The following is a 27,540-nucleotide window of genomic DNA, read 5'->3' on the forward strand; positions in this document are numbered from 1 at the left end:
CCTGAGTAGCTGGGACCACAGGTGTGCGTCATCGTGCCCAGCTAATTTTTTTATATTTTTTGTAGAGATGGGGTCTCCCTGTGTTGCCCAAGAGGGTCTTGAACTCCTGGGCTCAAGCAGTCCTGCCTTGGGCTCCCAAAGTGCTAGGATTACAGGTGTGAGCCACCACAACTGGCCGCCATCAGCATCTTGGAAACATTGCTTAGTGGTCTAGTGCCTTGTGTTGTTGTGAAGTCCAAAGCCTTTCTGTTGCTTCATGACTTAATTCCTCTCAGGAAGCTTGTGGAACCTTTTTTTTTGTCCCCAGTGTGACTTTACAAAGATATTTCTATTTTTCTGATAGGCACCAGAAATTTATGTCTTTTTAGTCTGTAAAATTTTCTTAACTTTCTCCTATTTTCTCCATCCTCTTTTTATTGAATTCATTATTCTGATGTTCTCTATTCATATAGATAACCTATATGACTGGTTCTCTGATTTTCCTAACTTTCATCTCCTGTTTCCCTCATCTTTGTCTTTCTGCTCCCTTTGGGAGATTTAACTCTTATCTTCCAATCCTTTTTAGTTTTTAATTTCTGCTGTCATGTTTTTAATTTTTTTTTTTTTTTTTTTTTTTTTTTTGAGACAAAGTCTCACTCTGTTGTTCAGGCTGGAGTGCAGTGGCACAATTTCGGCTTACTACAACCTCCGCCTCCCAGGTTCAAGCGATTCTCCTGCCTCAGCTTCCCAAGTAGCTGGGATCACAGGCACCCGCCACCATGCCCAGCTAATTTTTTTTTGTATTTTTAGTAGAGATGGGGTTTTACCACGTTGGTCAGGCTGGTCTTGAACTCCTGACCTCAAGCCATCCACCTGCCTCGGCCTTCCAAAGCGATGGGATTACAGGTGTGAGCCATCATGCCCGGCCCATGTTACTAATTTTTAAGAGCTCTGTTTTTTGCTCTGTTGTACGTTTAAAACACATTTTATTTCTAAACAAATATAGATTCACAGAAAGTTGCAAAAAAAAAAAAATAGTACAAAGAGGTCCTATGTATCCTCCACTCGTTTTTCCCTGATGATTATATTTTACTTGAGTACAGTACAATATCAAACTAGAAAATTGAAATTTGTACAATGTATGTATAGTTCTAGGCCATTTTATCACTTGTGTAGATTTAATCAAGATTTGCACATATGTAGATTTGCAATCAAGATAAAGGACTATTGTATTACTAGAAATAATCTCCAAGCTATTCTAGTCACACCTACTTTCTTCCCTGTCATCATCCTAACCCTGGGTAACCATCTCCATAATTTTATCATTTTGACAATGTTTCATAAATGGAATCATACATAATGGAATGTGACCTTTTGAGATTGGCTTTTTTTTTTTTTTTTTTTCACTCAAGATAATGTCCTTGAGTCGCATACAAGTTGTTGCATGTAGCAGTAGTTCATTCTTTCTGATTCCTGATCGGTATTCTGTGGTATGAACGTACAGCAGTTTTTTTGTTTTGTTTTGTTTTTTGAGAAGGAGTCTCACTCTATCACCTAGGCTGGAGTGCAGTGGTGCCATCTTGGCTCACTGCAACCTCTGCCGCCTGGGTTCAAGCAGTTCTCCTGACTCAGCCTCCCAAGTAGCTGGGATTACAGGTGCCTGCCACTGCGCCTGGCCAATTTTTTGTATTTTTAGTAAAGGTAGCATTTCACCATCTTGGCCAGGATAGTCTTGAACTCCTGACCTCATGATCCACCAGCCTTGGCCTCCCAAAGTACTGGGAGTACAGGCGTGAGCTACCATGCCTGGCCTGTACAGCAGTTTTTTTAACCATTCAACTAGTATAGGACATTTTGGTTGTTATCAGTTTTGGGCTGTTACAAATAAAGATAACATTTGGGTATAACTCTTTGTGTGGATGTTAATTTTCATTTATCTGGGATAAATGCCCAGGAGTACAATTGCTGGGTTGTATGGTAAACATATACTTAGTTTAGATACTGCCAGACTTTTCTAGAGAGGCTGTACCATTTTACATTCCTGCCAACGGTGTATGAGAGATTCAGTTTTTGTATACTCTGGGCAACATTCAATACTGTCAATATTTTTTATTTTAATGGTTATAATAGATGTGTAGTGCCATCCGATTGTGGTTTTAAGTTGCATTTCCCTAATGGATACGAAGCACATATTTTCATGTGCTTATCTGTCATCCATATATCCTCTTCAGTAAAATATCTCTTTGTATCGTTTGCCTATTTTCTATGTTTCTTAACTGTTGAGTTTTTGTTTCCTTTTGTGTTGGTGATGACTGTAAATATTATTGCAAAACAAGGAAATGTAGGATTATATTTCCTTTCTTACTGCTTTTTGTTTTTTCCTGGAGTTTCTGTTTGCCTTTATTTTTAATTCTATACTTTTAATGAATAATTCAGGGCATTTTCTTAATATCACTACTTATTATGTTTTCATAGTCATCTTTTCCAAAACCGTCTCTATACATTTGAACGTGTGGGTGATTGGGGGAAGAAGAGAAATATAAGAGTTTTATTTTGTAGTTTTGTTTTACATAAATGTTATAACATTTTTATATATAGTTCTTTGACTTGATTTTTTTTCACTTAACAATATATCCTGGAGATCTTTCCATGTCAGAAAAATATACCTCAATGTAATGATTTCCTTTTAACTCTTAACCTAAGTATTTGGTGTGATTGTATCACAGTTTTGTTTGTTTATTTGTGTTTTTGTTTTGCTAGTTCTGTAAGACCTCAGTTGTACAAATGGACTGATATGATTTGATTATCTGTATACTTCAGTTATAGCCAATTTTGGTTCTTACTGCTTTTATTCCCACTCTTCTCCTTGGACTATAGACATCTGCTCCCATATATTTAATGTATAGCTTTCTAATTCAGCAGCCATATTTTTCTTATAAAACAGACATTATTTTGTGAGCTTAAAAATTTTACAAAAATAGTGTTATGCTATTTGTATACAGTTTGCTTTTATCATGCAAATTATGCTTCAGATCCATCTATGTTGATAAATATGTCCAGTTTATTACTTTAACTATTGTATAGTAATCTAGCATGTGACTAGACCACATTTTATCTATCAGTTTCCCCATGGTGGTCATTTAAGTTGTTTTTGACTATTTGCAGTTACGAACACTGTTACAGTGAATAGTTTTACTGTTGAGTTTTGAAAGCTGTTTATATATTTGAGATAGTAGTCCTTTATTGGATATGTGCTTTGCAAATATTTCCTCCCAGTCTGTAGCTTATTTTTTCATGTTCGTAACAGGGTCTTTTGTAGAGCAAAAAACAATTTTTTAAAAATGTATTTACTTTTTACATTTTTTTCTGTAACAGCTTTTTTGAGATATAATTCACATAGCATAAACTCACCCATTTCAAGGGTGTAGTTCAGTGGCTTTACTGTATTCACAGAGTTGTGCAATCATCACTGCAATCAATTTTTTTTTTTTTTTTTGAGACAGAGTCTTGCTCTGTTGCCCAGGCTGGAGTGCAGTAGTGCAATCTTGGCTCACTGCAACCTTTGCCTCCCAGGTTCAAATGATTCTCGTACCTTACCCTCTAGAGTAGCTGGAATCACAGGTGCACACCACCACGCCTGGCTAATTTTTTTGTATTTTTAGTAGAAACGGGGTTTTGCTATGTTCGCCAGGCTGGTCTTGAAATCCTGGCCGCAAGTGTTCCACCTGTCTCAGCCTCCCAAAGTGCTGGGATTACAGATGTGAGCCACCGCGTGAGGCCACTGCAATCAATTTTAGAGCAGTATGGACATGTATTTTCATTTCTTTAATGATAGTTTTCTTAAATGTTCTTTTCCCCTACATGGTCTGTTTCTTCCAACTTGCTATTTTTGTTTTGTTGGAGATGTTGTATTACTCAACTTAGGCTGCCATAACAAAATACCGCAGACTGGGCGGCTTCAACAACAGAAATTTATTTCTCATGGTTCTGGAGGCTGGAAGTCCAAGATCAGGGTGCCAGCTGATTTAGTTTCTGGTGAGGACTCTTCCTGGCTTGCAGATGGCTACCTTCTTTTTTTTTTTGAGACGAAGTCTCGCTCTGTCGCCCAGGCTGGAGTGCAGTGGCGCGATCTCGGCTCACTGCGAGCTCCGCCTCCCGAGTTCATGCCCAGATGGCTACCTTCTTACTGTGTCTTCACAGTGGCAGGAGGAGAGAAGGAGTCCTCTAGAGTCTCCTTTTATAAGGACGTTAATCCTATTGGATAAGGGTGTGAGCTCACTTTGTTTTAGTTGCCTTCCAAAGGCCCTATCTCCAAATAGTCACATTGGGCTTCAACATACAAATTTTGAAGGGACACAATTCAGAATATAGCAGTGTTCTCAGACTTATTTTATTCCTCAGTTGTAAATTTATGTTTTCGAGTAGGAGACTTTATTATTTATTTATTACAAAGACCACATTACAAGCTTCAATCAAGTAGGAGATTTTAAAAGAAGATTGAGATCCCTGTATATTTGAGAGACACTTGCTGATGGTAAGATTTATTATTGAATGATCTTGCTAGGCCATGATTTGGGGGTACCCTCCTCCCAAATCTGTACCTTCCTCTCAGGCTGGCCATTTTCCCCAGAGAACCTCTCCAGTCTCCTGAGGATAAAAGCCTAGTTGAATTCCTGGAGGCATTAGAGCTGGAGACTAAGTGTCCACATTGGTATTCGTTATTCACCTATTAACCCTATTTTCAGTAATGATATCTCTGGCTTTCCCTGTGTGCAGACCTCCCCCTCAAGAAACCTTTTCCAGGGAATAAATCTATAGATATCTGCCAGGACTGGGCAGAGGCAATCATCCAGTGAGTGGCACAGAGAGGAGAGGGATTTGGAGATCCAGCTGCTTCTCAAAGACTCTTAGGCCTTTAACCAGCGTTTGTTTCAGCCACTCCTCCTACTCCCCACTTCTGGAGCTGCCTGAGGCTGTCAATTCCTCAGCCTTTTAAGAATTTGTTCTTTGCCTTCCCTGTTGCCCCATACATAGCCTTCAGCTACCTTGAGTCCATCAAGGCATTTTCACTTGTTGATTGACTTTGTAGATTTCAGAATTCTAGTGCTCTATCGCTGTCACTTCTCCCACTCTATTTTTGGGGCTTTATGTCCTCAAAATAATATCTTTTTAATGAGGTTTTATTGAAGCTTCAAGGAGTGACATTAGATGCATTCATTCATTCGGCTGCCTCCACCCCATAGATCATAATCTGTATTTTATTTACTTTTTTGGGCATACTTACAAGACCATAAAATAGAGACCTTGTCTGCATTGTTCCATTGGCTGGCATACAATAGTTGCTTCCTAAATACTTATTGAACGAGTAAATGAATACACGTCTGAACTGCAGAAGAGAAGTCAAGGCTAAGGTTCAGTATTTGGAAATCAGAAACATATACATGGAATTAAGCCTAAGTGTTAGTCCACAGGGAACTTACAGATTGAGAAGTTGGAATCCTGAGAACACAATTATTAAATGGCTGACAGAGGAATGATCCATTTGTTAATGGAGAATCAGGGGAGAAAGATGTCACTGAAACCAAGGGAATGGAAACTGAAGGAGATGAGGATCTATAACAGTGTTATATGGCATAGAAAGGTAAAGTAAGTTAAGGACTGTTAAATGTCCATTATATTCAGCAGCTAGGGGATCGCTGATGTTGGTTAGTGCCATAGGAACCTCAGTAGAATGTGGGCACAGCAGCCATGTTGCAATGGATGGAAGAGTAAGGTACAAAATACCCAGTGTAGATTTCTTTCTTTCAAGGAGCTTGGCTAGAAGGGAATAAGGGTGGGTCATGTTCCAATTACATATTGGTTTATAATGAATCACCCCATGTTTAGTGGCTTAAAACAATAATAGTCATTTATTATTAGCTTTTGTGATTCTGAAAGTTGACTTGGCTCTGCTAGACTGGGATTTCTCATGTGGCTTTGCAGACAGACAGGAGCTAGGGCTAGCGTTATCTTGAAGGCTTCATTTACATATTAGGCCACTGATGCTATCTGTTTTCTGTGACCTGAGCTGGGGCTGTTGGCCATATCACCTACGAATAGCCTTTTTTATGTGGCTTGGCCTTCCTCACAGCATAGCTGCTGAGTTCTATGGGCTGCCATAACAAAATACCACAGACTGTGTGGCCCCACGTGTCCCAAGAGAACCAGGTGGATGGAAGCTGTACTGCCTTTTATGATGTAGCCTCAAAAGTCATCTGACACTGCTTCCTTCATAGTCACAGGCCCCTCCAGATTCAGGAGAGGAAGCAGAAGCCCTTCCCTCAGTGGGAGGGGTGTAACGTCACAGTGTAAGTGGGATGGGACATTTTTTTGTGGCTATCTTGAAAAATACAATCTGCTACAGGTGGTAGCTGCTGAGAAAGTAGGGGCTGCTGCACATGGAGACATGGGTCAAGGTTGGTGTTTGAGATCAGGGTAATTAGACCAGGTTAAACATCCCATTTAAAAAAGTTCTCTAAAAGGCCTATTTTAAATGTGAGATTTCCTTCCATGTGGCTGTAGTAAAACTGGTACCCACTCTCTTCATTTTATGGACTTTCTCTCCATAGAAAATAAGTAGACAGTCTGAACAAAATGTATAATGGTATTTTTAAAAATCTTTTAAGTGTAAATATTATTACATATGTTGCAGTTGAAATACAAACAACTTTGTGAGTCCCATTTGAGAGAGATGGGAAGTCTTGAAAAGCTCATTCATTTTTTGATATTTTCCTTCAGAAAAATCCTGTCTTTGACTTCTCATTCTTACCGCCGCTTCTCCAACATCCATGTATTCGCAAAGCCCAGTCTTTGCATATGTTAATAATCTTCCAAAATACTGATGAGATTGTGTAGCTCACAGCTCGGTATTTTTGGCACTTTCCATTGCCTTCAGGACCTAGTCCAGACCACTCAGCCTACATTCAGGCTTCTCCACGTGCAGCCTACCTGTCCCTGTCCAGTCTTATATCACAGGGTTCCATATACCAATTATTCTTAACTCTGTTGGGGCTACATATCCCTCTGAAAATTTGGTTGAAACCAAAGACCCTTTCCCCAGAAAAATGCACATACACAATAGTTTGCATAGTATCATGAGACTCATGGACTTCCTAAATCCCATCAGTGGACCCCATATTAAGAACGCTTGCTGGAGTGAAGATGTACAGTGGTTGTGGGGAATGAGATAATGTAGGTAAAATGCTTAGTGCCTGATGACGTAGTGAGTGCTCAATAAATGTTAGCAGCATTACCATGTTTCTTGTTGTTGTTAAATCATCTCCAGCAAATAGAACAATTTGTTGTTCTTTAAACTTGTTTTTAAAGTGGCTTTGCTATTAAAAATTGCTCCACTTGGAATACTTTTGCCATTCCTCCTTCCCATCTTTTTTATTCACAGAAGGTCAACCCTTAAAACATAGCTCCAGTGTCCATTCTTCCATGAAGTCTTTCTTATCACCCCCAGTGGATGAGCAATCTCCTTTGACATTCCTCCCTAGAGCCCTTGATGTCCGTGCTGCCCACGTGGCACCAGCATGCACACTACATATGTTGCTCAGGTCCTCATTTGGCAGGTACTTACTGCTGTTTCATTAGCAGAGGGTCTTGTAGTAGGTACAGAGTTCTACAAGATAGAGCCCCTGTCCCAAGTGCAGGAAGTAAGAAGTGTGAATGGTACAAAGAACTGGGAATATTCAGTCAAGGAAGAGATTTCCATTTCACTGAGGCCTTCAGAGGAATCTTCCCAGAAGATAAGTTTGCCCTGGGTCTTGAAAGTCACATAGAAGTGAAATAGCTGGGGTCTGGTGGTTAGACAGGAAGGACATTTTCTTTTATGTAAACCCTGAAACAGTCTTTGACATTTTTGGTTGTTTTCAAAGAGCCCTGTAATGATACCACAAACATGAACTTTCTCAGCTTCCTGCCTCTTCCAGATGAACTTCATTCTGACCACCTACCTATCTTATATCTTTATCTTAAATAGATCCAAAGTTGACCCTGCTGTCTGGGCTTTGGACCTCATCCTCTCTCACTCTCTCCATACTATTTTCAAACTCTGTTATCTTGCCCATTAGCCTGTATACATCCTCAAATCTCTCCTTTTTTTTTTTTTTTCCAAAACAAAATAACAACAACAGAGATTATTCCTTAGCAACTCTCTTAAGGGAAAATCTTAAGGGAAAAAGAAAAGATCATCCAGCTACTGTCCTCTTTCCTCCTTCGCCTCTCATATGCTTGACCTGCTGTTTTTTGCATCTGCCCCATCAGTTTCCCATAGCTGCTTCCACCAGGGCCGTCAACAGTGTCCTGGTGTGCTACATTCATATTCACTTTTCTCTTGGTCTCTTACCTGAACAGCATTCTTGTTCACTTGTTCATACTTGACCTCTTGTTCTCTGACTTGACAGCATTGTTCACTGTTGGCCACTCCCTTCTTCCTGATTTAATTTTCATGACCCATTTTTGTATGGCCTCTTCTGAGTTTCATCCAAGGTGCCTTTCCTCCACCTGACCTTAAATGTTGGGGTTTTTCAGTCTGCCCTCTCCCCAGGATGATTTTGTCCATTTCCACGGCTTCCTCTGCTGCCTGTATGCTGACAACTACCAAATCTTGTTTTTTTCTAGCCCAGGTATCTCTCCTGATTTCTAGACCCAAATAGACAACTAGATACTTCCATTTTGTTTTTTTGGGGTTTTTTTAGTGAGAATGTCGCTCTGTCACACAGGCTGGATTGCAGTGGCAGGAACATAGCTCACTGCAGCCTTGACCTGGGCTCAAGGGATCTTACTACCCCAGCCTGCCGAGCAGCTGGGACCACAGTCACATGCCACCATGCCCAGCTAATTATTTTTTTTTATTTTTATTTTTTTGTGGAAGCAAAGTCTTCCTGTGTTGCCCAGGCTGGTCTTGAACTCCTGGGCTCAAGTGATCCTCCCACCTCGGCCTCCCAAATTAATGGGGTTACAGGTGTGAGCCACTGTGCCCGGCCAATAGTTCCATTTTGGACAAGCCACAGATATCTCATACTCAGCATGCTCCAACTGACCATATTATGTTTTTAATATGTGCTTCCTCCTTAACTCCCTTTTTTGGAGAATGGTATCACTGTCCTGTTACTACATGAGTCAATTTTAAATTATATTGATTTAACATTTTAAAGATTTCTCGAAATGGTCTCTTCCTCTTCATCTTTATTGCCACTTCCTTAGGACTACAGATCCTGTTAGCACAACAGCCTTTCAACTGATTTTCATGCCTCCTTTCTTGACTCATATTCTCCATATTGCTCCCAGGGTCACCTTTCTAAAACAGAAATATAATCTTGTCACTCCTCCTTCAAACTTCTCCAGTGACCCCCTCATCATCTTCACCACCCTGGGCACTATTGGCGTTTGGGCTCATTCTTTGTGGTGGGGCTGTCTGTAATTGTAGGGTATTTAGCAGCACCCCTGGCCTCTACCCACTAAGATGCCAGTAACACCTCCTACCACCCAGTTGGGACAACCAAAAATGCCTGTAGACATTGACAGATGTTTCTGGGGGTACAAGGAGCAAAATGGTACCTGTTCGAGATCCACTGATCTATAGGATGAAACCCAAGCTTTTTTAAACATGTATGCGAGGCTTTTTGTGATCTGCCCCTGCTGCCTTTCCAGCGTCCTTTGTCCCCATTTTTCCCGCTATGCTCCAGGCAGGCCAGTTACTGTTAGATTGCTGAAAACTGTTGGTACTCCCCTGAGACTCCACTCCTTCGCCATGCTTTTCCCTCGCCAGAAACCCCGTAGCTCCCATCCACTACTCCTTTAGCTTGACTAACCTCCTTAACCCTCAGAATTCAGCTCAGAAGTGACCCTTCAAGAAACAGTTCTTGACTCTTTTAACCTGGATCAGATGCCAATCTGATGTGCTTTTGTCACACCCCCTCCTTCCCTTTCCTTGTTCCTCATGCAGCCTCACGTCTGTTTATCCCCTTATCTGTCTTCCCAGCAGTCAGTGAAAGCTGGATGGCAAAGACTGTTTTTCACCTCTCTGTCCTCAGCACAGAAGCTTGCCCCTAGTAGGCACTCAGTAAATGTCCACTGAATGAATGGTTGGGCTCAATAAGTCTTTGTTCAATGAACAGTCTTCCTTGAAAACAGCTTCTTTTTTCAGCTTCTTCACTTTCCACCATTCCATCCTGTTTATGTAATTGAAAGAAAGCCAGTTGGTCAGTAGGTCAAGAAGCAGTCACCCCACAAAGCAAGAATTTTAAATAAAAAAAAGTATGTCCATCCCATAAAAATCTATGGTGCTCGGCTTGCAGTGGAGCACAAATAGTTTCACATTGCGGTTGGTACTAGAAAGACAGGAACAAGAAATTGGACTGCAGTGGGAACACAGAAAAGGAACTACATTTTTTCTCCTGCAGCATATGGATTTCTCATTAGTCTATGTAAGGGAAAACCGGGGGCGGGAAGGGCTCAGCCACTGCAGCTGTCCACACTCTCTCCCCTCATCATTCTGCTGCCACCACACCTGGTCCCCAGAGACACCCTCACTTCTTAGCTATTTTGGCTTAGGTATGGACAAATCCCCTTGGTTCAGCAGAGACTAGCCTGGAATTTTTAAAAGAAGCTTTGCTAGGAAACTAATGGGAAAAACAAAACAAAAGTAAAAACAGGAAATAGAGTATAGAAATGATTTAAAAAAAAGTACAGAGTGCAGAAAAAAATCCCTTAGCCTAAGATAACTGCAATCTAGTATTAGCATTACTTGACTCAATTTACCAGACACATACTTTCCCTGTTTTTTTTTCTTTGTTTGTTTCATTTTGCCATGATATTGTCTGTCTCTGGGGAATTTGTACTGAAGTCCCACTTTTCAGTCTTTGGATGTTTTCCATCTTTTGCTCAAGAATCTGCTCTGTCTTCCTCTAGGGAAGAAATTGAAATTGGTGTTATTTTCTCATATAGACAAGTTAGTGATTTTCTCATATAGACAAATTACTTTCTCATATAGACAAGTTACTGATCATGTGGAGAAACAAGCTTTCCAACCTTTTTCTAAGGATAAAATAGCTCAATGGTTCCAAACACAATCTGAGGACAGACGCTAAGAGTTGATGATAAAGCTGTGACTTGCCTGGGGCGAAGTGAAAATCACAATGTCATGAATGGTTTTTAATGACACTGAAGGACTGACCCTTTCACGCTGGGCTTTTTTTTTTTCCCCCTTACCTTTTAGATGTTAAAATAGCAGATGTTGTGAGGCTTTTGCTTTGGTTTTGTTTTTTTATGTCCTTGGCAATATTAAAAGGTGATAACTGTAGGTGCCTTAGTTTTAAAAAATTCCCCCTGGTCCTGAAATCTAAAACTCTGGCCAACAGATATTTTGTAAGATACTAAAGTATCCCATATTGTTTGTATGCTTTGTGGGTCATTTGAACCATTATTTTATAGGTAAATGTTTATTTTGCAATCCTCCTGACAGAGTATGCCGTGGTTAACTGTTTTCAAAGGCAAAGGATGCAGTTTTTGTAAGTCCGATTTTCTCATCTAAGGAACCAGATAGTTGCTGTAGGACAATCTTCATTTTCGGTATTCACTTATTCACTGAATATCAATAAATGTACTTACCATGCACTAGGTCCTAAGCAAATGCAAATATGAGTAAGTCATTGCCCCTGCCTTCAGGGAAATCCTAGACTAGGGAAGAAGATTGAGGTTTAAGCAATGGAGCGGGCTGTGAGTATTCTGGGAGCCAGGGAGAAGAAAGTGCCTAGTTCTGTACTGGATAGCTTTACAGAGGAAATACATTTTGCCCAAGGAGTAGTGAAGGAAAGGCATTCTAGGCAGACATCTGCAGAGACTGGCAACCTGAATGAGTGTGCTGCATTAAGGAGACATTCCCAGCAACTTCGACATGGGAACATGAGGAAGGGTGGCAGAAGATAAAGCCGAAAAGGCACTGCGGTAATTTCATATTCCACAGCTACCTGTTATTGAGGAAAGGACTTTATACCTGCAGGCCAGAAAAAGGCCTGAGCAAGAAAGCGCTATTTCATGATACCTTTATTCATTAGCTTTTCCTCACTTAATGGCTTTCACAGTCGCCACTGTAATTTAATGTGGGTTAATGTCTTATGCTTGGATTCAAAGAGTTAACTACCAGAGAGCAGCACAAAGGAGACCTGACATGACATATGCATTTTTGCTGAACCTACACTTGCACTGAGCCCCAGGTGAGCCTCAGCTGCCATGAGAGCAGATGCCATGGTCGACATCCCTGGAGCTACAGACTTGGGAGCAGCGGGAGCCTGCCCACCTGGGGCCTGGCCTGCCCACATCTGGAGCACTGTGCTTAGGGCTGGATCCCTGCAGGGGAGAGATGGAAAAATCTCAGGGGTGTCCAGAGGAAATGGCCTAGAAACCATCATAAAGAACGTGAAATGAAACAGGGTCAGGACGACTGCCTTTGGTCATCTTAACAGATTTCTTGAGACAGAGGCAGATGACTTACAGTGGGTTGCAGCAGTGGACTGAACGAAAATTAGAAAGACTGATTTGGGCTCAATGTAAGAAATATGTTTTTTTATTTTTTTGAGACAGAGCCTCACTCTGTCACTGAGGCTGGAGTGCAGTGGCGCGACCTCACCTCACCGCAACCTCTGCCTCCCGGGTTCAAGTGATTCTTCTGCCTCAGCCTCCCAAGTAGCTGAGACTATAGGTGCGCATCACCACACCCGGCTAATTTTTGTATTTTTAGTAAAGATAGGGTTTCACCATGTTGGCCAGAATGGTCTCGATCTCCTGACCTCGTGATCCACCCGCCTCAGCCTCCCAAAGTGTTGGGATTACACGCGTGAGCCACGGCGCCCGGCCAAGAAATAATTTTTTAGGAGCTTTTTTTTTTTTTTTATCATGTAGTGCTCTGAGATGAGTTTGACGAAATACGGAAGTTTTCTGACAGAAACAAGATAAATATATTCAGCTATGGAAATGCTGTCGAAAAAAATCCTATGTTGAAAAGACAATTGGACCTCTGGAGCTCATTCCATCTTTTTTTTTTTTTTTTTTTTTTGAGTTGGAGTCTGGCTCTGTCACCCAGGCTGGAGTGCAGCAGCATAATCTTACCTCACTGGAGCCTCTGCCTTCCGGGTTCAAGTGATTCTCCTGCCTCAGCCTCCAGAGTAGCTGGAACTACAGGCGCCCGTCACCATGCCTGGCTAATTTTTGTGTTTTTAGTAGAGATGGGGTTTCACCGTGTTGGCCAGGCTGACCTCAAACTCCTGACCTTAGGTGACCCGCCGACCTTGGCCTCCCAAAGTCCTAGGATTACAGGTGTGAGCCACCATGCCTGGCCCCATCTTTAATTTCTAAGAAATTTTACCTTTTTTTTTTTTTCCATTTTTTGAGTATCTGACTCTGACTTTACCACCCTTATCCTTACATTAACCCAATTAATTGTGAATTTCCTTGTTTTTTAGTATCTGATGAAAAGGATACCACAGAACCCAAGATACCAGCATGTCAAATCAAGACTGGACACTGGTGAGTAAAGATTAGAAAATTAGAATTTAAAAAAATCCAATAGCTAATTATTGACAGAAAGCAACCCTACATATCTGGTATAAATCACAGCTAAAAGTTTCTAACTATTTTGCCTGATGTCTTTCTGGGCTCAGGATTTATCCTTGAAAGGTGTTTTTCAGAGTATCAGTAAAAATTTATATTTACATAATTTAGCTTATTATTCCTTACCACATAAGAAATACTGTAAACTGAGAAAATGAAATTCTAGAAATCAAAACCATTGTTCAATAAGTTTCAGGGCTTTAGCTAAATAAATATCAGGAGGTCAGCCTCTATTTTGGAATACCTTAAGTATATTCCTTTAAACTGGCAGTAATAGATTAGACACATGCATATTTGTTCAATGCAGTGTTTGCAAAGTGCTGACCATATGCCAAGTTATGGACCATGAGAGATGTAAAGATGAGTATGAATTGTGTTTTTTTTTTTAGTTAAAGAGTTTAGATCCAAGTGGAGGCAGACAGACTTGAATGAGTAACTGAAATACCAGTCAGAATTTAATTAATGCTGCAGTGAAGGTAAAATGAACTGCTTATTTCCACGCTGTTCCCATTTTTCAGTGTTGTGATAGACTGCTGCACAGACCCTAATGGATTTTCTGTCTTGTGGGGTTTTGGTTGTTTGTTTTTGTTTTTTTCAACCTTTTAAAGCCTGCTGTGGAAAATTCACATGATTAAAATGGTTTCACTAGTGGATTGGGGTACTGTATGCCTTTAGCAATACCGAATTTTCCACCAGCAACCTCAAGATAATTGAGAAAAGTAAATGACGATGCTGACTTGGTTTAAATCATTTTGTTTATTTTGTTTCTCTTTCTCCAGTCTCCTTCAAAAAATCATTGGTTTCTTCATATAAAATAGACTTAAATTCAGTGTTTTAAATTCACCTCATTTGCAGATGCTATTTCTTGGTACCCTTCATTCAGACATTTCCATGCCGTACAGATATTTATCCTTGCAAATATCCTGTTTGATGGGCAGGTGAAAATATTATCTCTGTCTTAGAAGAGGAGGAAATTGTGGCACAGGGATTTTGTGATTTATTCGGAGTTCAATAAAGGAGATAGAACTAGGATTATATACAGGATGAGGAAGTCAATATTGGAGATCTGGTGCCAAGTCTGGTGTACTGTTTCTTAGGCCGTACTGTTCCTGTATTTCCCCCAAGCCTTGTTTCTTCTGCCACAAAAACCCTCAACTCTTTCATCTCTACCCATCTAACCCCTAATTGCAACTGTGATCCATCCTTCTGAAGTAAGTGATTCTGTGAGGTAAGCACCTAGATTTAAAATGCTGTATTTTTTCTGAGGAGTCTAAATATTATTTTACAGACTACTATAAAGGAAGGAATTTCTTTTGGAATCTGTATGCTTTCTTATAATTAAAACTTTAAGAGCTGAGATTTATTTCAGATATATAGATTTGTCTATGCCTTCATAGTTTTTTTTTTTTTTTTTGTCTCCTGGAAATTAAACTGGGATTTGTGAAGGACAGCTCCCTTCTTCCTCTTTAATTTCTCAATTCATAACCAGAATTTGACTCAATAATGGTGCCTAAGATTAATTTCATTTTTTTGATATTGAGATAAAAGTATATCTGCTTTTTATAATATATATTAAATACATATGTCCTTTTATATCCTGAGATTTTTAAACTGGCTTTTTTGTTAAACTTTTAATTTCAACATAATTATAGATGCATATATATTTTGTAGACAATAATGCAGAAAGATTCCATGTGTACTTTAGCCAGTTTCCCATAGAGGTAACATTTTGCAAAACTATAATACACTATCACAACTGTGATATTGACATTTGATACATATAGTCAAGATACAGAACATTTCCATCACCACACGGATTCCTTATGTTGCCCTTTTATAGCCACATCCACTTTCTACTCCCACCCCTTTCTTAGCCCCTGCAATCACCAGTCTGTTCTACACTGCTGTAATTTTGTCATTTCACAAATGCTGTATAAATGGAATCATACAGTATGCAACCTTTTGGATTGGCTTTTTCACTTAGCATAATTTTCTGGATATTCATCCAGGTTGTTGCACGTATCAGTGATTTGTTCCATTTTATTAATGGCTGGTATTCCATGATATGAATGTACCAAGTTTAATTAACCGTTCACTTGTTGAAGGACATCAGGGTTGTTTGCACTTTTTGGTTATTAAAGTAAAAGTGCTATAAACACTCATGCACACAGTTTTGTTTGAACCTAAATCTTCATTTCTCTGGGTTAAGTGCTCAGGAGTATAATTACTGGTCAGAATGTACTTGCCCATGTAGTTTTTTAAGAAAATGCCAAGCTGTTTTTTAAAGTGACCGTACCATTTTACATTCCCACCAGCAATGGATGAATGATTCATTTTCTCCACATCCTTGTCAACATTTGGTGTTGTCACCAGCTTTTATTTTGGCCATTCTGATAGCTGTGTGGTGGCATATATCATTGCAGTTTTGTTTTGTTTTGTTTTTTGAGACAGAATCTTACCCCGTCACCCAGGCTGGAGTGCAGTGGCATGATCTTGGCTCACTGCAACCTCTACCTCCCGGGTTCAAGCAATTCTCCTGCCTTAGCCTTTCAAGTAGCTGGAATTACAGGTGCTCACCACCATGCCTGGCTAGTTTTTGTATTTTTAGTAGAGATAGGGTTTCGTCACGTTGGCCAGGCTTGTCTCAAACTCCTGCCTCAAGTGATCCACCCACCTTGGCTGGGATTACAGGCGTGAGCCACCGCGCCCAGCCCATTGCAGTTTTAGTTTGCATTTCCCTGTGGTAATGGTGAACATCTTTTCATGTGCTTATTTGATTTCTGTATACCTTCTTTGGTGAAATACCTGTTCATATCTTTTGCCTATGTTCTAATTAGTTTGTTTGCTTTTTTATTGTTGCATTTTGAGAGCTCCTTATACATTCTAGCTACTAGTCCTTTGTCAGATATGTGGTTTGCAAATATTTTTTCCTAGTTCATAACTTATCTTTTCATCCTCCTAACACAGTCTTTGGAAGAACAAAAGTTTTTAATTTTGATGAGGTCCATTTTATCAGCTTTTCCTTTTATGGATCATGATTTTGTTGTCTAGTCTAAAAAGTCTTTGCCTGGCCTCGATCCCAATGATTTTTTTTTTTCTATCATGTTTTTTTCCTAAAAGTTTTATGTTTAAGTTCATGATAAACTTTGAGGTAATTTTTATATAAGAGATGTGACTCACATCAAGACTAAGATTTTGCTTATGGATATTCAGTTGGTCTGGTGCCATTTGTTAAAAAGGTTACCTTTTCTCCATTTAATTTCGTGTTCACCTTTGTCAAAAATCAGTTGGGCATATTTATGTGGGTCTATTCCTGGGTTATCTATTCTGATCCCATGATGCATGTGTCTGCCTTCTGCCAATACCATAGTATTGATTACTATAGCTGTATAGTAAGTTGGATAGTTAAAATTGGTTAGACTGACTATGCCCACTTTCTCTTTTTTTTTTGAGACAGAGTCTTACTCTGTAGCCCAGGCTGGAGTGCAGTGGTGTGATCTTGGCCCACTGTAACCACTACTTCCCGGGCTCAAGCAATTCTCCCACCTCAGCCTCCCAAGCAGCTGGGACCACAGGCGGGCGCCACCATGCCCGGTTCATATTTTTGTATTTTTTGGTAGAGATGAGGTTCTACCATATTGGCCAGGCTGGTCATGAATGCCTGACCTCAAGTGATTCACCCGCCTCGGCCTCCCAAAGTGCTGAAATTACAGGCATGTTCTACAGTGCCCAGCCTTTCTTTTTCTTTATACAGTTATTTTAGCTATTTTAATCCCCCTGCCTTTCCATATAAATTTTAGAATAATCGTATTTACATTTACTTTTTAAATGCTGTGATTTTGATAGGAGTTGCATTAAGCCTGTTTATCAACATAGGGAGAATTGACATATTTACTATGTTGAGTAACCACTAATCTGCTTTCTGTATCTATGGATTTGGCTATTCTGAACATTTCATGTAGATGCAGTCGTACGGGATGTAGCCTTTTATGTCTGGCTTCTTTCACTTAGTGAAATGTTTTCAAGATTCATCTATGTTGTAGCATGTGTCAGTTCTTTACTCCTTTTTATTATCAAATAATCTTCTGTTGTATAGCTATTCCACATTTTGTTTACCCACTCATCAGTTGATGGACATTTGAGTTGTTTACACTTACTGGACATAGTGCTGCTAAGAACATCAGTGTACAAATTTTTGTGTGAACATGTGTTTTTAATTCTCTTGGGCATATACCTAGGACTTGAATTGCTTTTCATATGGTAACTGTGTGTCTAATTTTTTGAGGAAATGCCAAACTGTTTTCCACAGCAGCCACACCACTTCACATTCCCAGCAGCAATGTAGGAGGGCTCTATTTTCTCCACATCATCACCAATGCTTGTTATTGTTCATCGTTTTGATTACCATCTTTGTGGGCATGAAATGGTATATTATTACGGCTTTGATTTGCATGTTCCTAATGACCAATGTTTGAGCACCTTTTTATGTCCTTTTTGGCATTTGTGTATCTCCTATGGAGAAATGTCTATTCAAATCATTTGTCCATATTTACGTTGGGTTATTTTTCTTCTTATTTGTTGAGTTAGAAGAGTTCTTTTGGCCAGGCGCAGTGGCTCACACCTGTAATCCCAGCACTTTGGGAGGCCAAGGCAGGTGGATTGCCTTAGCTCAGGAATTCAAGACTAGTCTGGGCAACATGATGAAACCCCGTCTCTACTAAAATACAAAAAAATTAGCCAGGTGTGGCAGCGTGCACCTGTAGTCCCAGCTCCTGGGGAAGCTGAGGCAGAAGAATTGCTTGAACCCAGGAGACAGAGGTTGCAGTGAGCCAAGATTGCGCCACTGCACTCCAGCCTGGGTGACAGAGCAAGACTCCATCTCCAAAAAATAAAAGTAAAACAGAGTTGTTTTATATATTCTGGATACTAGAGTCTTGTCAGTAATATGATTTGCAAATATTTTCTCCCATTCCGTGGGTTGTCGAGGGTTTTCTTTTTCTTAGCTGGAGGAGTAGCTAAGTACATCTACCCCATCTTTCTGGAAGCAGAAGTCTCCCAAACTAGTCTTGTAAAGCTTTTGGAAGGGCCAAAGTATGTTTCATTGCTTAAAACTCACAGTATTTTAAAGTCAGTGTGGGAGAGAAATCTTATTCTAGTGTTCAATTTTTTTTTTGTTTCAAATTTAGAAATTATTCTAAAGTCAATTTAGGGGAGAGATTTTTATTTTAATGCTTATATTTCTGTGCGTTTTTGTGACTTACCTCCCTGTGTATTCAGAAAAAGTTTTCTACCTGGTGTGCAGCAGCCTATGCGTTACGTGCCAAGACACAGATCCCTACAGCCCTTTGGGTAGCCAACAGGGCCTGGATCAACCCAAACCCAGCATTGTATCCACATTGTATCATTGTATGTGTGTCATGAGGTGAAAAGGATAAAGAGTTAAGAAAACAGAAAAGGGACCTTATAGCCCAAGTAAGAGTACGGAGTTTCTACCTGTAGTATGTTTTTAAGCTCTGCAGTCAGAGCATTGAAAATAGGCACAGCAGTGAGTGAGCATTTCTCATTTTTAGGCTAAATAGATGGGTCTTTCATCTTTTCTTACCAAACAGCAAGCAATTCAGAGTAATCACAAGAAATCAAGAATTTCGTGATATCTCCTGCCTTCACCCAAATCACCTTCTACTGAGTTCTTCAAAGACTGCTATCTTCCTCCTGGGTAAAGATTATTTTTTTGTTTTTATACCTCTGGCTCTGCTTCTCATATGAACTCAAACACTGATGTGCGGCCATGGCTAGAAATCTCAGAATTATTTTGAACTTCAAATATTTCTTTTGTTCCATAGGTGCCTGTGTGTGTCTTACCAGCTCCCCAGCACTGCCAGACTGTGCCATGAATGGATTATGCTTCTGATGAAATCCCTGGCTGCGTTTTGTTCAGTCACCACCGCAGGGTTCTTGTATATTCTCAAGCACCCTCTCTGGGTTTCTGTTTTGCAGCACTGCAGGCTGATTAAGGGACACTTTCCAAACCACAGGGCTCTCCTTTTATTAGTCCCCACAGTCTTTCATTGGCTGCATTGTCCTCTCATTTCTATCTATATTCAATCTCATTTCCAATTTCTTTAGCTTTCTGAAATTCTGTAGGCTTTCTCCACTCAGTCTTTTCTAGCCTTATTTTTGTCTTTTTAAAAATTCACCTTCCTTTTATTATCTCTAGACAAACTATTCATTCCCTCTTTTCTTCTTTAGGCTCTACTTTTCCTGAATATTTGCTAATAGCCTTGATTGTAAGCATCAAACTCATTATAGACTAGGTACTCTTCATTTTTATTTGTTGTTTAATTCTGTTCCTTCCGTCAAAGGAAGAAATGTATGTGAAAGGCTTTTATAAACCAGAAAGCACTATACACACATATCACTTATTGAGGTTAACAAAGGACCACTGTGCCTCTTTTCATGCTTTCTGCTCTTCCGAGCCAAGAGAACTTCTCCATAGAGGAGGGAAATATTGAAGAAAAATAAAGCCATGGAGTTGTCTCTTAGCAACTGAGTTCGTGCCTTATAAATCTCATCTACTTTAGATTACTGCTGCACAAAATCACTTGCTTTTCTTAGTGGCTCTGTATAAATAATGTTATTAAATTATAGGAAAACAATGGAAAAAATCTAATGAATGACTCATTCATTTAATCAGTTGTACTCTGTCTTTGCATAGCACTATTGATATAGTTGGGTTATTTCTTCCTCTTGAGTCTAATTGTAAAGTTTTGTTATATATCTTTTATCAGAACTTTAGTTGTAAGTAAACAAAGTAGAAGCTAAATTCTACCTTATACATTTCTAGGTTGCTTAAATCGTGAAGCAATATGAGTCATATATGTAGCACATAACATATGCTGTGTATAAGTCAAGTTGTACATAGTTTAAAGAAAATCAGGTGTACAGAAACTCAGACCAAATTGGGAAGTATTTGCATTATAAAAGAACTCATTATAAGGATTTTTCAGATAGTAGATCTCCATAGTATATTTCGTTCATTTCATTCAGCAAATGTATCTTTTTCCTTTTTATTTATTTATTTATTTATTGAGACGAAGTCTCACTCTGTTGCCCATGCTAGAGTGCAGTGGCAGGATCTCGGTTCACTGCAACCTCTGCCTTCCGGGTTCAAGCGATTCTCCTGCCTCAGCCTCCTGAGTACCTGGGACTACAGGTGCGGACTACCATGCCTGGCTAATTTTTATATTTTTTAGTAGAGATGGGGTTTTACTATTTAATATATTATTTATAAATTAGTAATTTATAAATTAGTAATTTGTAAATATAAATTTACTATTTAATATTGGTCAGACTGGTCTCGAACTCCTGACCTCGTGATCCTCCCGCCTTGGCCTCCCAAGGTGCTGGGATTACAGGCGTGAGCCACCACGCCCAGCCTATTTATTTCTTTATTTTTTATACAGTTGGGCTCTCACTGTGTTGGCCAGGGTGGTCTTGAACTCCTGGCCTCGAGCAATCCTTCCACCTCAGCCTCCCAAAGTGCTGGAATTACAGATGTGAGCTACCACGCCTGGCCATTTTTTTTTTTTTTTTTTTTTTTTTGAGATAGAGTCTCACTCTGTCACCCACACCGTAGTGCAGTGGTACATTCTTGCTCACTGCAACCTCCCCTTCCTGGGCTCAGGTGACACTCCTACCTCAACCTCTCAAGTAGCTGGGACTACAGGGATGCGCCACCATGCCTGGCTAATTTGTGTGTGTGTGTGTTTTGTAGAGATAAGTTCTCACTATATTGCCCAGGCTGGTCTGGAACTCCTGGGCTCAAGCAATCCTGCCTCCTCAGCCTCCAAACATGCTGGGATTACAGGCATGAGCCAGTGCACCTGACCATCATTCAGCAAATATTTTTGAGTGTCTCCTATGCTAGACAATGGAAGGGATAAAGATTGTGCATGCATGCATGTTGTGTGTGTGTGTGTGTGTGTGTACGTGCCCATAAATAGTCTTTGGCTTTCTGTCTAGTAAGGTAGGTAAGACAATACAGTGATAAATGCCTTGTGGGTTGTAGGCCGAGTGCTGTAGAAGCTCAGAGGAGGGAAAGGTCAATTCCTGCTGGGTGGGCTATGAGTATGTGGCAAGGTGATACGTTAGAGAATGGAAGACCAGGAGTTTGTCAAGTTAAGTAATTAAGGCAACATTAAGAAGTAGTGAGTTGGTGTCCAGTGCTAGAGCAAGGAGTTTCAGCTTTAGTTAGGATGCAATGGGGAGCCACTGACTTTTTTTTTTCTGTTTGATCAAAAAGTCTTATCTGGGAAAATGTATCTGGCAGTAATGTGTAATTTCAATTTAAAAAAAAATTGGTTCTTGGATAGTCTTTTAGGCTCCTTTTGTATGAAACAAAGCCATGTTTATAAATAAGTGAATTATGAAATGGATTCATTTCCAATCTTTTTAAAAGGTAGTCAGAAACTATTTTCAGATGCAATTAGATACAGTAAGATAGGCTACGTAGTTAAGATATAAGCAGTTTACAAAGTGGGATAAAAATGCTACTTTTCATAATTTCTCAAACCATTTTTAGGGGTATTTTTATGTCAGCCATCCTGCTATCTCATTTGTCCAATTAAAACAAGGAAGAAATCCTCCATTCTCCTTTTTTCCCCATTCTTGGATAGAATGAATGTCTGTAGTGAAAAGAACTCGTCAGTAGTCCTCTCAGATTTGTTCTGAATTTCACCAAGTATTTGTATAATTCTGCAAAAAACGTTTGTTTCTCAGCCTTCTCCTTTAGGGAGAAAACAAATAGTGGGCGTGATGGCCTACCTCCCTGCATTGTGGTGAGGGTCAGCTGATACAAGATAAAGTGTTAAGTGTAATTACCCTGAAATGTTTGTAATTAATGGAGAAATGAAGTGTAGACACTTTGTTAGTAGAAACCACTGTGGTTTGGAAATGCAGTGTTTCAATAATAAAGACTGGATAAATAAGGTCATGGTTTGGAAATGCAGTATTTCAATAATAAAGACTGGATAAATAAGGTCGTGGTTTGGAAATACAGTGTTTCAAAATAAAGACTGGATAAATAAGGTCGTGGTTTGGAAATGCAGTGTTTCAATAATAAAGACTGGATAAATAAGGTCGTGGTTTGGAAATGCAGTGTTTCAATAATAAAGACTGGATAAATAAGGTCGTGGTTGGAAATGCAGTGTTTCAATAATAAAGACTGGATAAATAAGGTCGTGGTTTGGAGATGCAGTGTTTCAATAATAAAGACTGGATAAATAAGGTCGTGGTTTGGAGATGCAGTGTTTCAATAATAAAGACTGGATAAATAAGGTCGTGGTTTGGAGATGCAGTGTTTCAATAATAAAGACTGGATAAATAAGGTCGTGGTTTGGAGATGCAGTGTTTCAATAATAAAGACTGGATAAATAAGGTCGTGGTTTGGAGATGCAGTGTTTCAATAATAAAGACTGGATAAATAAGGTCGTGGTTTGGAGATGCAGTGTTTCAATAATAAAGACTGGATAAATAAGGTTGTGGTTTGGAAATGCAGTGTTTCAATAATAAAGACTGGATAAATAAGGTTGGCTACTAGTGTTTTCCATTCCTCAGGGAATTTACAACACAAGATGATCCCCACCTCTCACTATTAAGGAAGTAGCATTTCCTACAAATTTACCTCATGATTAATTGTGTTTTTTTACAACACGACAAGAAAAGACATGTTTTTCAGGAAGTTGGAAATGCGAATCCTGGCTTAGTTACTAACTTGCCGTGACATCAGACAACTCAGGTGATCCTTTTTGTCCCTCATTTTCTGACTAGATTGCCTAAAGCTTCCCTAGCCGAAAGAAACTACCTGCCACGTCAATGACACGCAACTGTGGGTGACTCAGGGACATATAACCTAAAGCTACTGGGTAAAATATTTTAAGAACGAGACTTGGGAAGCTGAACAGGATATTGATTTGCCGTCTTCTTCCCCCATTGTATTGACCAGGCAAGTCCACGCCTGAGTTCAGAGTTGCAGTGGGCAGGAGAGATGTGTGTGTCCAGGAAGAAATCGTGGCTTCTGCTCGGAAGATCTGGTCACATCTCAGGTCAATTGCCGTCTGAAGAACCTAGGAAAGACTGTATTTGGTTCTAATCTTGGTGATTTGGGCCTCTTCTGAGAGGTATTCAGTGTTTCTCTTGAGAAGGCTTAGGCCTTCCTAGCAGCCCTGACTGCCTTCATTTCTCTTGGAACTTCCAGGTCCAGGCCTACTCTGAATCCTCCTTTTTGGTCCTGGATACAGAGAGTGTGTGTCTTAAGACCAAAAAAAAAGAAAAAGAAAAAAGAAAACAATGGTGGATTTTTATTCCATGGTGAATTCATGGTAAAGATTTAATAATAGCCAATGAAATAAGTTGTTTTTTTGAAAATGTATTTTGGGTTTCAGAGCAAGGATTTTCTTTTTCTACCTCTCACCCGAATGTGAAGAAAAGTTCAGAATAGTCCTTGAAAATGTCAGTTCACGCTACTATTAATTGAAAGCATTTCTTTTATCTGATACTGGGGCTGCATCTGACTAGATCCTCTCCAGGCTTAAAAAGCTAGGAGCGCAGTTTTAGAAATGAGAAATTATTTTGAATGTTTTCCTTTTGCCATACCAGAAAGAGCTTGCTGCGTTGAATTGAATCAAATCGAAGCACACCCAGTAAAAAATAATAGCCCCTGGCGTGACAGCTAGAATTTAGTTGGAAACCAGAAGGTTCCTGGCTGAGTTTTTTAAGTCTGAAAACCTCCAAACCACCTTGGCCAGTACCTAGTATTGTAGAAACATACTGTAAAACATGAGGGCTGGGGGCTCTCTGCAGTGGCGAGAATCTGCTGTTGTTTCTCAGCACATTAAATCTATGGTGAATACTAGTGTGTAGACTGTGTAGTCTAGTTCAGACTGCAACGTGAGCATGAATAGTAGAAGAGCAAGTTCAGGAAAGAGAAGGAAACTGTGAAGACAAAGCCGAGAGGAGAGGGTTGCTTGGGTAACCACAAAGGCACATTTTAGACATTCAAAGAACACTGCCTCCTTTTTGCTCCTCTTCTATATATCTTCCCCACAAAAAGATCATCAGCGGGGGCAGGGGAGATAAAAGGAGGAGAAAAGCCTAGACTTGAAAAACAAATTGATAGAAAATGATCATCTGTATCTCCTGGATCTTTTCAATGTTTTGGGGGTATGCATCCCAGCTTAAACACATTCTACCAAAACATTTCGCTCGGCTCTGCAACTTTTAATAATGCTGTATTATCCAAAAGATTTTACTGTGTGTGGTCTGTATGCTGCTGTCCAGAATCCCTAAGAACAGGACAGGAAAGCTTAGGGGATACTTTTCCTCCATTCTGTTTCCACAGTGGTGCTCATTTGCTTCCATTTAAAGTATATCTAAAACCCTTATTTTCTTTTTAGGTAACAGTATGACTAAATATACTGAGAAGCTCGAAGAGATTAAGAAAAGTAAGTAACACTCTTGATGGTTTGGGAAAATGGAAGTCTACAGTTGTTCTATAAGTTGGTTCTTAACTAACAATTGTGTTCTACAGCTGACAGGCACAGAGAGCTATGGATGATCCGATAAGCCTAGCAGGTGCCTCAAGGGCTGTGGGAGATCCTGGGTGCTGTACTGGGCTGCTCCTCAGATTGTGGCTTGTAGGCCTAAATTCTGCCCTACTTCTATCCCATAGGAGACATTGGTGTTGGCCTGTGGAGTCAGATCTAGTGGAATGAGCTCTGGTTAAGCTTCTAGTGTCATTGTACTGCAATCTTCATGCCCTTCTTCAAGATATTTCATCTTTTCTGTCTTATTTTGTCTCTATTTGAGATAGGGGTAATAATATCTTCCTTCAGAACACTCTTGTGTGCATAAATGAGAGTATTCATGGAAGACAGGGACATGAGAACTTAGTGTTATGTATTATCAATTCATTGCAGTCTGTTTTCTTTTAATTAAAAATCATATTTCATCTACGTCCTTTTAAAAAGCTAGTCTGCAAAGATATGTTACCAGTCATTGAGTGCATTGCCCTTGCGCAAAATCATAATTTTTCAATCTGCATCCAAAACTGATGTAAAGTGTACACTTCAAGGCCAGAATTAAGGAAGAAGTAGAAACATCTATTTTCTAAGATGGATTTGCTCGTATCTTGAATACGAGAACCCAGTGCTAGGGGAGTAGTTAATGGTGGTAAAGAGGTACTCTGATTGATCATAGTTCAGGACTTGGCTCTGGTAATGTACATTTTCTTGGAAGAGAAAATTGCACATCGAGAATACATCAGAACATTTTCTTTTGTTACACAGCAGACCTTTTTATTTGAAATCAAAGTTCCATTTGAAGTGCTGTAATATTGGGAAACCCCAACCAATAGATGTGGACTCAGGAGCCGCTTTATGCTGTGTTTTCATTTGCCATGTTCAGCTATAAGGGCTCATGCTATAGACTTCTTAAAAATATGTAATGCCACAGTATCCTTCTCTTTTCTTCCTAAACATTTTATATTACATAAGTATATGTATTTTAAATATTTATATAAAATATATACTTTTAAACTCTGAAGAAAGATCGCATTTACTCACCTATACTTCATTGTTGCCATCCTTAACTTATCCAAGGCAGGCAGAATCCAGCTGTCCTGCTTCTTTTGGGGTTTGTCGTCTCTGTCACCTCTCATCCATTTGCAGCTGAGTGTGAGTTCACATGTCCTCACTAGAAATTTGTCCCATAAAAATGTCCCATTCCGCCCAGGTTGCCAGAACCTCACTTAAAACATTTCCTCAAAGTACAATGTGGTTTCTTTTAATAACTAAACCCTGCGTGGAGGTGATCTCCCAGAAGAAATACCTTTGGAAAGCAGCCTTGAAAATGCTCACTTCACTTTCCCTCCGTAGGAGTGGAAGGCTTCCTTTTAGTAGAGCAGGAGATTCCTGTTACTCCATTTCACACACTTTGTGCTGATTCCCTGACAGAATTGCTTTAGATTCTGGTTTGGCATCTACATTTTGGAAGATATTTCCTTCTCTTTCCCCATTTTCTGTTGTAAGTATTCTTTGGGGTTGAAAGGGAGGAGAATATTCCCTTGTTTCATGATACCCTAGACCCATCACTTTACTCAGATTACCTTAGATGCCATTTCTTTCTGTGAAACCACAAACCTTGTTCTGTTACTTCCTTTGATTTGTCTTCCACTGTGAGCCCAACTTCCCTTTGCTAATAACACATTTCAACAGAACCCTGAAAATGCAGAAATCCTTTGTAATCTGAATATGCTTTCAACTCTACCTGGGGAAAATAGACAGTCTATGTCTATTGACAATTTACAAAGCCCATTCTTGGTTTCTGGTGGTTAGATGACACTAGTTGGACCCAGTGTGAAACATCCTAGATAGTCAGGTCTCTGTCCTTCCAGTAACTCGAGAGAGACAGACTTAGAACCTAGACTTACTGGAGAAGAAAACCTTGATAACGTATCTGAAACAAGGATTGTCTTCAACACAGAGTTTGGGAGAAGACACACAGCAGAAGCTCCATTCTTAAAGCCCTGTTCGCTCTTGCAAGGACAGACTGACAGAGCCTTCCCAATCATCCTTTTTATAAAAATTTAAACTTACTGTAAAACATCTAGTTTGATCTTTTATCTCTGAGTAATCATGTCAGAAAGTCCTACTGACGGCTGTCCTTCTAAACCAGAACCAGGTACGTAGACTTCAGGTTCAAATATTTAGGGGGCTTCTAGTGCTTGTGCAGAAGACAGTAGAAATGCCAATCTTTAGAATAAAGCAGTCTTTTGTTTGTTTGTTTGTTTGTTTGTTTAAATTAATCTCTGTTTAGTTAATGGGGATTTCAAAGTATACATTTTATGCTTAG

At 39.6% G+C, this 27,540-nt stretch overlaps 1 protein-coding gene across 6 annotated transcripts in view; it reads left to right on the top strand.

Moving 5' to 3' along the window:
* CEP41 (centrosomal protein 41) overlaps positions 1 to 27,540 on the top strand; it is a 50,310-nt gene that overhangs the window by 4,715 nt on the left and 18,055 nt on the right. For 4 of the 6 annotated variants that reach the window (XM_050785020.1, XM_050785016.1, XM_050785017.1 and 1 more), the window contains exons 2-3: positions 13,485 to 13,548; positions 25,086 to 25,133. In XM_050785020.1, coding sequence (XP_050640977.1) covers positions 13,491 to 13,548; positions 25,086 to 25,133 — 106 coding nt within the window. In that variant the 5' untranslated portion in view covers positions 13,485 to 13,490. Of the gene's footprint in view, positions 1 to 13,484; positions 13,549 to 14,021; positions 14,109 to 19,697; positions 20,846 to 25,085; positions 25,134 to 27,540 lie in introns of those variants that run through there. The other 2 variants (XM_050785021.1, XM_050785022.1) reach the window with 2 other exon arrangements.

This window comes from Macaca thibetana, chromosome 3, assembly GCF_024542745.1.
Source record: "Macaca thibetana thibetana isolate TM-01 chromosome 3, ASM2454274v1, whole genome shotgun sequence".
NCBI lineage: Eukaryota > Metazoa > Chordata > Mammalia > Primates > Cercopithecidae > Macaca > Macaca thibetana.